Source organism: Marmota monax, unplaced genomic scaffold (genome assembly GCF_021218885.2).
Source record: "Marmota monax isolate L192 unplaced genomic scaffold, Marmota_monax_Labrador192_F-V1.1 WCK01_AAM20220418_F8-fsc00091, whole genome shotgun sequence".
Taxonomy (NCBI): Eukaryota; Metazoa; Chordata; class Mammalia; order Rodentia; family Sciuridae; genus Marmota; species Marmota monax.
This window is the reverse complement of record NW_026692434.1, coordinates 3,180,287-3,192,323: the sequence shown is the minus strand read 5'-3', so window position 1 is coordinate 3,192,323 and position 12,037 is coordinate 3,180,287. Positions and strand designations below refer to the sequence as shown.

General features: G+C 33.9%; 1 protein-coding gene across 7 annotated transcripts in view; it reads right to left on the bottom strand.

The window, feature by feature from the left end:
* Col19a1 (collagen type XIX alpha 1 chain) overlaps window positions 1-12,037 on the bottom strand; it is a 327,672-nt gene that overhangs the window by 245,846 nt on the left and 69,789 nt on the right. For 4 of the 7 annotated variants that reach the window (XM_058578798.1, XM_058578797.1, XM_058578799.1 and 1 more), the window contains exons 8-10: window positions 10,343-10,468; window positions 9,406-9,459; window positions 2,683-2,736 (exon numbers count right to left, since the gene is read on the bottom strand). In XM_058578798.1, the coding sequence (XP_058434781.1) occupies window positions 2,683-2,736; window positions 9,406-9,459; window positions 10,343-10,468 (234 nt within the window). The remainder of the gene's footprint in view (window positions 1-2,682; window positions 2,737-9,405; window positions 9,460-10,342; window positions 10,469-12,037) is intronic. The other 3 variants (XM_058578800.1, XM_058578801.1, XM_046442986.2) reach the window with 1 other exon arrangement.

The following is a 12,037-nucleotide window of genomic DNA, read 5'->3' as shown; positions in this document are numbered from 1 at the left end:
CATTTTATCATAAAATGATGGGACTATTTTACCCTAAACATAAACTTTACAAATATGACTTTAAATTTTTGAAATTTAAAAAACTTGAAATTTCTTCCTCAGAGTCAAATATTTTGTGATTTATTAACCATACCATCAGATAAAATAGTGACCTTCTTGTTATTTTCATTTTGCATATATTCATTTGAATAATTTTAAGTAAATAAATAGTAATCTGTGGATTATAGAAGTGATAAAATACCCCTGAGGTAGTATTTTTTCCCCACTCATGAATGTCACATCTCTTCCACAGCTAAAGAAAGTGACAAACTTGAAGTAGAGCAGTGATTGAGACCTTGGGGAGAGAACTGGTCAAAAACATGGTGTTTCTATAGATATTGGGGAGACACTAGCCACTAGGTAGGGTCTCTGAAGATGGGTGAAACCAGGAACAAAGAGTCAAGTATAACTTGACACCACATTTAGTGCTAAGAATTCTTTATTATTTATGACAGTCTTCAATAGTAACTCAAGTAAGTCAAACCAAGAAGAAAATTGCTTGAGGAAGCTTAGAGAGTATTGGCCAGTATAATTTTGCCTCAGTTTTAGAACACCATAAATGGAGCTTTTTTTTTTTTTTATTACATCACTTTCTCAAGTTCTCTGGAGACTGTCCTCACACAGACCCTGATGCTCATTAACTGATTTTGCAAGACTCACTTTATCACCATTTTGACCAAATGGGTCACAGGACTGAGACTCCCAGTTCTCAGAATGACTTGGTCCAACTAGATCAGCAGCTGGTATGTTCCTTTGTATTCACTGAAATTTTACTTTAAGTGGAGTACAGGATGAATCATCATACAAGCAGATTTCTGGGAAAATAAACTAGATATTTTCTGGGTATTGTTTGTCTCTGCTACACCATGTCTTGCTCCAGTTCTTTCACATTGCCCAAATGACTTTTCTAAGAATTCATTTTTTATTCTAGAGAATTTCTTCACTTCCACATTTAACTTTTTAGACAATTTCTCTCTTTCTGTCATATCTCTTGATTGCTACGATTAACTTTTGATAGGATTGAGTCTCTTGGTTGCTTTGTGTGGTCCTTGCATTGAATCCAGTCTGTTGATATCGCCTTTCTTGGACCTCTTCTGTAGCCTATCGGCAGTATACACTTGGTTTTAATAAATAAGGATCCAAGAGATATCACTTTGGAGTACTGGAATGAATGGTATTTTATGCTATTATTAATTAGTTCTGTTTTAATGTATTATAGGGGAATTTTATCCTGCTTTCTCATAATTTATCATGTAAATACCTACTTTGTATCCCACAGTAAAAAAAAAAAAGAGTCCAACAATCTATTTCATAGTTGAAGTATGAAAACCCAAAAGAAAAGATTTCCATATTCAATATAATTTGAAAAGTCCCAGGTATCTGAAATCTAAACAATCAGATTGTTATGATGTATTTTAGGAAGAAAATGGCAGAATAATTGTGTAAGGCAAACTTTGGTTGTGGCATATCTGTAGATAGTCTTTTCTAGGAAAAAGGTATTTTGAAAATTGGACCCATAAAGAAGTTTTTGAAGAAACTTTACTTACGATGCCATTAGTGCCAATAAGCTTAAGCAAGAGCACAGTGGCCCATACAAACACTAACTTGGGTTAAAGTATGGTAGTTCAGTAAAATTGGTTATATTTTAGAGTCCAACAGTTACCTTCCTATAGTAGTAAAGAATGCAGACTGAATAATTTCAGAAGGAAATAGCAGCATCAATGAAACAATCACATAGCACAGACACACTTAAGAAAGTCTTAAAAAGTATCTGTCCAACAGACTCTGAAGCTCCTACCAATTCAGCTTCAGTTATTCCTGTTTTAGATTTAGGAGAATAAAACCACGAGGGTCATGGCCTTTAAGATAATAGGGCACCAGGGACCCACTTGATCATTAGTGCAGCTAGAGAAGGTCCAAAACAAACCAAGTCTACTTTAGTGAAGAAAGTTTTCTTACATCAACATGTGAAAACATTTAGAAAGTTATTAGTATTAGTGTATGTATATACAGTGAAAATAAGTAATTATATAGTTCAATACATATATTTCAAAGATTGTATGAAAACTGAACTTGGATAATAGGTTGAATTGCAATGCTGAAAGCCATTTATGAACTAAATATTACATTACAGAATTTTATGATAGGCTGAACTATATTTCTTGTATTTTAGTTATAATAGCTAACATTGTACTATATTGCAAAACACAGCATACTTAATATTTGTCTGCAGTGAAATATATATTAAGATAGTATATCATACAGTATCTTAAATAGTAAATTTAAGAAGCTTTTGGACTGTTAACAAAATAATGGCCTATGTTCTGAAGCAGAAGTCAGCAAGCTTTTCCTATGAAGGACCACACAGTTCATATTTTGGAATTTGAAGGCTATATAGCCTCTGCTACAATGTTTTCTATAGTACAAAAGCAGTGTTGACCACACAAAAACAAATGAATTTGACTATGTTCTAGTAAAATTTTATTTACAAAATCATACAGTAGGAGGTTTTGGCAATCCTATTATAAAGCAACAGTTTGCGGATCCCTGAACTCTAAAACTTGTTCTGTGTATTTTTTCATCCTATCTGATATGGCTTTATAAAATAGCTGTACAGTTTAATCAAATAATGAAACAACATACCTTTTCCCCAGGAATTCCAGGAGCACCAAATTCACCTTTACTACCATCTGTACCCTAAAATACATAAATTGTTCATTCGATTTTTTTTAAAAAAAGATGAGTTAATAACTAATGTCAAAGAGAATCTACTGTTTCGTAGACAAACTGCTTTTGCTTGCAGCAAATTTGTACAGTTATTAAACTTTTGACCACTTATAAATTGTTAAAAGTCAATAATAAACATCTAATAATCAGAACTAAAACTAGACATTATCCACACAAGTATATGTAATTCAGTTTTGTCATTTCTTTGAAATTCAGCAAAGGTAGGGGTGATTTTATTGCTATTACCTCTACAACAAAATGAGTTTGAGTTAAAAGCTACTTCCTACTTGATCCCTTCAATTCAAATGAGTCATGAGATTTCAGACTCTAAGATACCCATAATATCTGTATCAAAGGATGTACCTTCCTGTACATCCTTTAGGAAACCCTGAAGCTGGGTCAATCTGTCAGCGTGGCTGCTCTTCTACCTACACTGCCAAGTGGGACTGGAAAATCTACCCCATGGAGCCTATGGAACACCTATGAATGCCTTACTGGATTTATCAGAAATTCGATCTAATAAACTTATTCTTGAAGGAGTCAAAAATACAAACTTTATGAATGAGTATCTTTATCACTAATGCATGGTAGAGATTAAGAAATATAATTTTGTGAATACATAAACCATTATTACATAGACATTATTTTTTAATTTCAGGTTTAAGACACACAAGTATATTTAATCTTTGAAGTCCTATAAATTATATGAGACTATGTAAGATTGGAAAAAATGATTAAAAAAAGATATGTGAATTAATATAATATATTTTGTATGGGATTTTAAAAATGAAGAAACATTTCTTATATTAGGCAAAGAAGTCAAAAGCATGATATTAAATTCTACTTCTGTGAGATTATAAAGTATTCTTTCTTTTAACAAATTATGAACATATTTTAATTCAATTAACTTTCATTGTGCTATGGTTATGGGATAGGCAATCTCAGAGTAATGAGAGATTTAAAAAATAAAGGAAACAGTAGTCATCTTTGGATTAGCACATCAGACTATTATTAAAAATGGAATCTTCTGTAGTGGGAGCAGAGAGTGGTAGAAGTTGAAAGGGATCAACACCAGTTTCTGACCAAAGAGTTAAATAGGTTAACTTATTCCATTTTAAGCTTTTTTTTCCCTCAAAGTATACCAGCAAAGCATTTATTCATAAAGATATTTTGGGAAATTAACTGGAGACGTGGATGACAATAATGTAAAAATATACTGGAAAATTATTCCTCCAAAAGAGGAATCACAATCCTCCCTTAGGTTCAGGAAAATTAAAAATTCTCTGCTACTTTACAAAACTCTGAAAGAATTTTCAGTCTGATAATGTTGAGGGTATTAGAAAGGGTCTTAAAGAACTAAGAATGTTAGTGGTTGCTAAGTAATTAGGTTGCTAACTATACTTGCTAAAAGAAAAGGGAATTAAAAGATTCAGAAAATTATAATAATTGAGTCTGAATGAAAGAAAAGTGTTAATTATCATTTTGAATAATGTCATGTGGAGTTTAGTCTTGGACACAGGGCATGATTAGAATAGTTTCATCAGGTGTTCCTGAGAAAACTGATCACAACCAGGTGTTTAAGCACAGCAGTGGAATTTCAAACTGTATTACTTCATGAAAGGGAGGCATCAGCTTTATGAAAAGAACAGAAACAAAAAAACAGTAAATCATATTAATGAAGATCATAGTATGGATGAGAAAAGTAGACAAATAATAATAAACATTATATCTTGCCATAACTTGTGGCTTACTTAAAAATATTTGTGATTCTTCAATAACTAATTGGAAATAAAGGTACAATTGATCAGATCAATATGTGAAAGGAATTTTGATTTTTTTGTAAGGAAAAAGTAGCAGAACAACATTGAATAATATCACACTCATGATTATCTTATCTAGTTTTTCCTTATAAATTGACTAAGTCTTACTCAGCAGAATTTCCTTGGAAATTGTGAAGTAGAACTTGTAGGTTCTATAGTCACTTGATGATTTGCACTTTCCTTGAAGGAGAGTGTTCATTCATTCATTCATTCAACATTTTTAGCTCCTACTATATAGCCTGTTCTATGGAGCTCTAAAGACTCATATTCTAGTGGAGAAACACAAATGCTTGGTGGTAATGTGTTAGGTAGCAACAAAGGTGCTAGGAAAAGTAAGAAAGAGGTGGGATGAATAAATACTTTCTATAAAGAGATATCAGCAAAGGTCTCTTTATTTTAAAGGGATTTCTGAGCATGGGCATAATTGACATGAAGGAGAGAAGCAAGTGGATATCCAGAAGAAAATTCCAGGTATATGAGACCTGGTGTAAAGAACTTGGAGCAGGAATGAACAACAGGAGAGAGTGGCGGGCAGTGTAGAGTGGGAATGGAATAGGGAAAGCTCTACCAGTATGTGAAGCCTCATAGCCCATGGAGAGAGGCTGAGGTTTGTCTTAAGGGAGACAGGAAATCATTATTGGGTTTTGGCCCAGGTGGGACAGGATTTACTTACAGAACAGTTATCTAACTCATTCTGTATTTAAAATCTGTTCTTCATAAAGTTACTACATTACAATAAGGATTCTCAAACTTTAACACCTTTAGAAATATTTTGATGAGTACTGCATAATTTAAAAAGAGATCTCAAAGCTGTATTCCAAATTTTTCCATTATTTTATGATGGAATCATCATAAAATAATGACCCAGATCTCACTGGGTCAAGAGTAAAAGGCATCAAAAGACTAATAGACTATATCTCATGTCTAATGAGAAAAAGCAAATTATAATGAGGTCTGGACGACTAACCCACATTATCTCAGTGTAACAATGCAAAAAGATCTCTTAAGGTCTGGGTTTGTGGCTCAGAGGTAGAGCACTTGCCTAGCACATGTGGGGCATTGGGTTCAATCCTCAGCACCCCCATAAAAATAAATAAATAAAATAAAGGTATTATGTCCACTTGCAATGAAAAAAAGTTTTAAAAATATTTTCAAAACTAGAATAAATAGAGTAAACTCTATTCAGAAAAGATCAGATAACATTTGGGACACAACACACAGAATTCAATATTCACATCATTGATCTTTTGAGGAAATTAATTATCAAATATCAATATCACTAAGTAGTAAAAGTAGTATGTAATAACTAAAAATTTTGTATAGTAAAAACATCTAATGGATTGAAAATTCTCACAAAGGAAGATTTTTGTTTTTCATCAAGTCACATATAAAATTCAACTCAGCCTAAAAAAGCTATCTCTATTTCTCCTTCAGTATGTGATCAATTATGTTATAGACAAGAAGAGCAAGCAAATTCCTTGAATGTGTAAATATGGCAGTTTGCATTACTAAGTGCTTTGCATACAGTATGTTATATTTATTTCTTTTTCACAATCAACAACAGACTAGGTATTAAGATTTATTTTCAAAGTCCCTAAGAAATGGACCAGATTCAACCCAAACTGTTTCAAGCTCCAAGGTGGGTAGTCTTTCCAATATACTCTCTTACTTCCCAAAACTATTCTTTCCTGGGCTTACAGATCAAAAGTAACAATTTTTAGAACAATGTTTGGTTCCATTAGAAACGCTGCAATTCAGATCATTTCATAAGAATCACTATTCAACATCCACAATCACAGTGCAACTTAGATTGAGAAGTTAAGCAAGCTTTCTGTGCACTTTCCTTATAATAAAAACTGTGTGCAGGAATCAAACACCAAGGAAAGCCTTCTTTATTTATTGAACAGTAAAGCTGGAGGATCACATAGCACAATAGAAACAGGAACAAACTCACCAACTCCTTAAAATGGAATAAGACATCCATGTTTATTACAAATGCCAGGAAAGTTAAATGCATTCATAGCCATGTTTCTAAAATCATTTTTACAAGGCCAGGTCCTACTGGTTGAAGCAAATACTGGTACAAATAAAGGAAATGTATTTACTTTATTTTGTAGATTAATTACCAACTTATTTGATCTCAGCTATTTTTACCCCACCACTAAAAATATCTTGCCATTATAAATTGTATGTATCCTGAAATTTTAAACAAATTTTAATACTTTAAAAATAACATAGATAAGATATCATATAATGCATTATAACTATAATATACATTTTGCATAAGGCATTTCATAGATTTGATATACAAAATTTTTCTAATATTTATCATCTTCCCACCCCTTTTCTACTGTTGTTTATTTATATATGATACAGGAATGTTCCCTAAACAAATCACCACAAGATTATAAACTCAGGACAGGCCCTGTTGCTTTTTGGGTTCTGATGAAGCCCCAGCATCTAATCTAGCACACTTTCTATTATAATATTAGGTCATCAATATACAGTTGTGGTTGGCTAACAAAGAATAATAGATATTTAGATTGTTAGAGTAGAAGATATTTTACTTAAAAAGAATATGTTTTTAGAAGGTATAAACTCTAACAGTTTACTAACTAACACACATGGAGTTTCTCTGTGTTAGTAATCTTAAATAATTGATAAATCATAGAAGTGGAAAGCCAAATTAAGGAGTATGTATGAGTGTGTATCACATCACAGTCATCAGCAATTAAGCCATATATGCCTTTTTAAAACATTTGTGTCACCTTATGATGTAGTTATATATCCTCCTTACAGAAGAGGAAAGTGAAGGATCTGCAGACAGGGGATTTGGGCAAGTTTATATTGCTAGCCAAGAGGTCAAGATTAATCCAGAGATCTTTCTACTCTGAATTTTCTTAATCATGTTACCTATGCTTGGTTCTACCAGCTGTTAAGATGAGGATAATAATATCACTGACTTTCCTTATGAGGTTATAAGGAGAGAATAAGATATTACAAAGCAACAAGCATCCTGCTCACAGAATGCATAATATTGAAGTGCTTCTAGAAGACAGAGCAGCCTTCAAAATGGATACTGGCTAAGAGAAGGACACTGGAATCAATAGGTCTGGGTTCAGATCCCAAGTTGGCCTCAAGCTATCTGGTCTTGGGCAATAATTTAACCTCCCTAAACCTCAGGTTTTCCATCTGAAAAATGGTAATGCTAATTTGTAACACAAAGAACATTATGAGGATAAGGTAACATATCTAAAAAGTATTCTTCTCAGTGCCAGGCACATGGTAAACACTAAACAAATACCACTGCTCTAATGATTTGTATGTTTCTTTAAAGGTAACTACTTGTTTAATGATTTTGATTTTTCATATAATGATACTGAAAGTAAAGGAACCCCTAAGAAATTCTGATATAAATCATCATAAATGCCTTGTTCCACCTCAAGAATCTCTTATCTATTTCCTGCTAAGGTGCCACAGGTTCCCATGCAAGGTATCATGGGCAGAATTCCTGTGAATGTCACCTGACTGTAGCTTTGTTGAAGTTTTGAAGAATCAGTCACCTTCCAGATATTAGCTTCTGCCTTTTAAAAAAGAAGTCCAGCTTGATTATGCAAATAAACTGGAATCATGGACTTGGAATTCAAGGCATGAAAAGAACTGAAATCCAATTCATCTTGGAAAAATTATCAAAACAGAATTCCTAACCTTAGTACAAATTAATTTACCTGATTGGATAACAAAAGACATTATTCAAAAAAGTGGAAAACTTACAGTTAAATCTGAGGTGGGTATAAGGGAAAGGCAAATTTCTAAGCATAGGATACTGCCTATGATTACATACTTAGACACTCAGCTCAGTCACTATCTCCTCCATTAAATTCTTCCCAGTCTCCTCTGGAGGTTCCTGCCACTATCATAGTATCTAACTCACAATGTCCCTTTATCTCCTTCTAGATGTAAAATCCTGGTGAACAGGGAATGTATCCTGTTCTATATGACTCCTACAGCATCCAACAACAAACCTCACAGATGGAGGGTATTTAACAAAAGTTGGCTACTGAAAAATCTTTAGTAGAGACACGTCAGCATTCAAGAGAAACAAGAATTCATCAAGTATTTGGAGAAGACAATGCTAAAGGAATCTAGAAACAACTAAACAATATGCCTGCTTCATGGTTTTGTTTAGCATTTATAGATACAAAGACTTAGTTCTAGGTTTTTTCAAGCTTCCAGCCTGCTTTCCAATGTGATATCAAATGCAGCCTTGAATACTGTTGTACTTCTTAATTTCAGTAATCAACATCTTAATATAGTCCTTGAGAGCCTTTTACAGAAACATAGGGGTATTGAGCATAGAAAAATGAGATTGAGGCAAACACTCTACCAACTGAGCTACAATGGAAGGAGACCCTTATTGCTATACAAAATTACATATAAGAGGATGTGAGGGGAAAGGGAAAAAAAACAAGAGAGAGAAATGAACTACAGTAGATGGGGTAGAGAGAGAACATGGGAGGGGAGGGGCGGGGAGGGGGTATAGGAAGGGGATAGGAAAGGCAGCAGAATACAACAGACACTAGTATGGCAATATGTAAAAACGTGGATGTGTAACCAATGTGAATCTGCAATATGTATACGTGGTAAAAATGGGAGTTCATAACCCACTTGAATCAAATGTATGAAATATGATATGTCAAGAGCATTGTAATGTTTTGAACAACCAATAAAAAAAAGAAAAAAGAAAAATGAGGTTGACACATATTTTAAGTCACTTTTGAACAAACCCCTCTGTCCCGACAGTTTTTGAGTATCTTACCGGCTCTCCTTTCTGCCCAGGTGAACCTGGAGTCCCTGGTAATCCTGCTTCTCCCTGAGAAAAAAATGAATTTCTGTGTTATCAAACATTCTGTCATGTTGATCTCAAGCCAAATTGTATATGAATATGAAGCTGGCAACTGTAAGCGATGCTCATTCCTTCGCCAGAAGACTTTCTCATGTCCTTCATGAAGTTCATTATTCCTCCGGCTTCGAAACACCATTTAAATCATCTCCTCCAGGAGCTGGAGCATGGGATGCTCCTCCACTGAGCACCTCCATTGTCCTTGTCTTTCTTATGGAGTTTGCCATGCAATGTTGCTCATGACAGGACACGGCCTGCTTTTTAGCCCAGATCCTAAGACTGCCGTTAACATCCATAAAAGAAATTCATGTAGGTCCATGGATTCAGCCTCCCTGACCAAAGGACCATATCAGGGACAGTGAAAAACATTATTATTATTTCCCTGCATATATACTGACAATTAATGGGAATAGCTAGAAACTGGGGGATACCAGACAAATACCATAAACACACAACAAATAAATACTATCTAATGTGTTTCTGTATATGTTTATTAAAGAGTAGGAACTGTGTTTCCTTCAACCTGAATTCCCAGAACTGTAGCCTACTCCTAGTTCATGCTAAGTACTCAGTACTTTCCTATTCAGGTGGTTCCTCCCTTCGCCCTTTTATCAATACTGATTAACACCCTGAAAGGAAGGTCAGAGGCACTCAGAACTATGCAGGTGAAAACCCAAGAAATTCAATCTTCAATCCCTTTTTGTTTGGTATTTGGATGACTATGTAGCTAAGGAATTTGATTCGATTAACACCCAAGAACAAGACACATGCTGTTCACCCTAGGCCACAGTCAAGGAGCCAGGTTTGCTATCTGGAGTGGCTTTTCAGTGGGCACAAATTAAAACAAGCATACCTTGCTTGGAACGCACTGGCACAAGTCTCTAAATTCCTGCTTTGTGGGCAGAAATGTAGACAGTTTACTGGCATGAGCAGTTACGGATGATGACGCAGTACTTCCAAAATCATCCTGCTCTGGGCACTAAAACCAAAAAACAGGATTTAGAGGATGGGTTCAACTCCAGACAGTGGGTCCCCCCACACTAGGGCTGGCTGGTGGTCTATAAGAACTTCCTTCTTTTAATTTGTGGTGCTGGGGATCCAGAACTTCCTTGTTATTAACCTAATGTTGACACCTGTGTGTGAAATCACACATTTGCTCTGTCACTGAGCCCCCAATGTATTTAATTGCACTGACAACACATAAGGAATGTATAAAACTGATGGTGTGAGGAGTTCTAAAGCTGTGTTATATGACTTAATGATACAGTAATATTGTACACTTATAATGATTGCATTCATATGATGAAATGATTTCTGCAAACAACATGTGAGTGTGTATTTGGGGAACAAAAAGTTAAATCATATAATTTGAATTTGTAAAATATAATTTGATAAGATGATTGTAAAGGCCTATAAAGTAAAAAAAAGTAATTTTTATACTCTAGGGTGATACTTAATCAAAATATGCCTTATTCTAGTTCAATATCCTTTAAAGATACTAAGAAGGTCTTTACCATAACATAGAAGTGGTGAATTTTATTCTTGTCCAGTGAGTTTAGAACATGCTGGACGAGACGAAGTTTGGTTATAAAGAAATAAACTATTTTTTTTCTCTTGAAAATTTAATCTAGATGGAGATTCTGAAGAGCTTTTAAATGTATCTTTTCTTTTTAGTATCACGTACCAAGCTTCTCACCATGATTAACTCTGAATTTGCAGTTTCATGAAGGGAATGCATTAGGGAAAAGAGTGCATGCATTACTTTCTATACTACAAATTACATATACCTGGGAATGTAGTTTCAGATGTAAAATAAAATACTATCCGTGATTATCTACTGTGGTGTAAGGTCATAGTTGATATGTACTTCTTTCTTTTTATTTTTGTGTATTTCCTAAGTTTTCTAAGATAAACATGTATAACTATGTAAAAAAATTATTTTGAAAAATGGGTAGTACTCTAATGTTTGTACTAACAATAAAAAACAGTAGCATAACTAGCACCCAGAACTACTACAGCTGGTGCTAGTTCTTTCATACCTACTCCGCCAATAGTTCTTTCATACCTACTCTCTCTATATTGAGTGATGATTAGTTATCTTAAGAAGTTTCTAAATCCAAAAGTCTAAACACCACATTCAAATGAAACAAGTTATCATCAAGGCAGTTCGTTCATCTGATGTTTAGTTATTATTTTCTAGTCAGTTTTTGCTCCATAGGTTCCTGGTGAAATAATCAAGATCCCTTAGGATTTATAATTTTAACCTAAACTTGAGCAATTAAATTGGTGCTTTAAAACTTCTTTAAAATCTTTTCTTTGGCTTCACTGTAAAACTGTCCACCTCTCCAAAACTGCCTAAGGCAAATAGACATATATAAGTAGGGACCACATCTCTCACAAAAACCTCTGGTTTTGATTTGACACATGTAGTTAATTAGCCCTTATAATTTTAATCACATTTCTCATTAATTTTCAACAAATGTTGCTGATCTCCTTCCTCTCTTATATTTATTCATTTTTGTGTCTGCAATCATGAAACTTGACTATT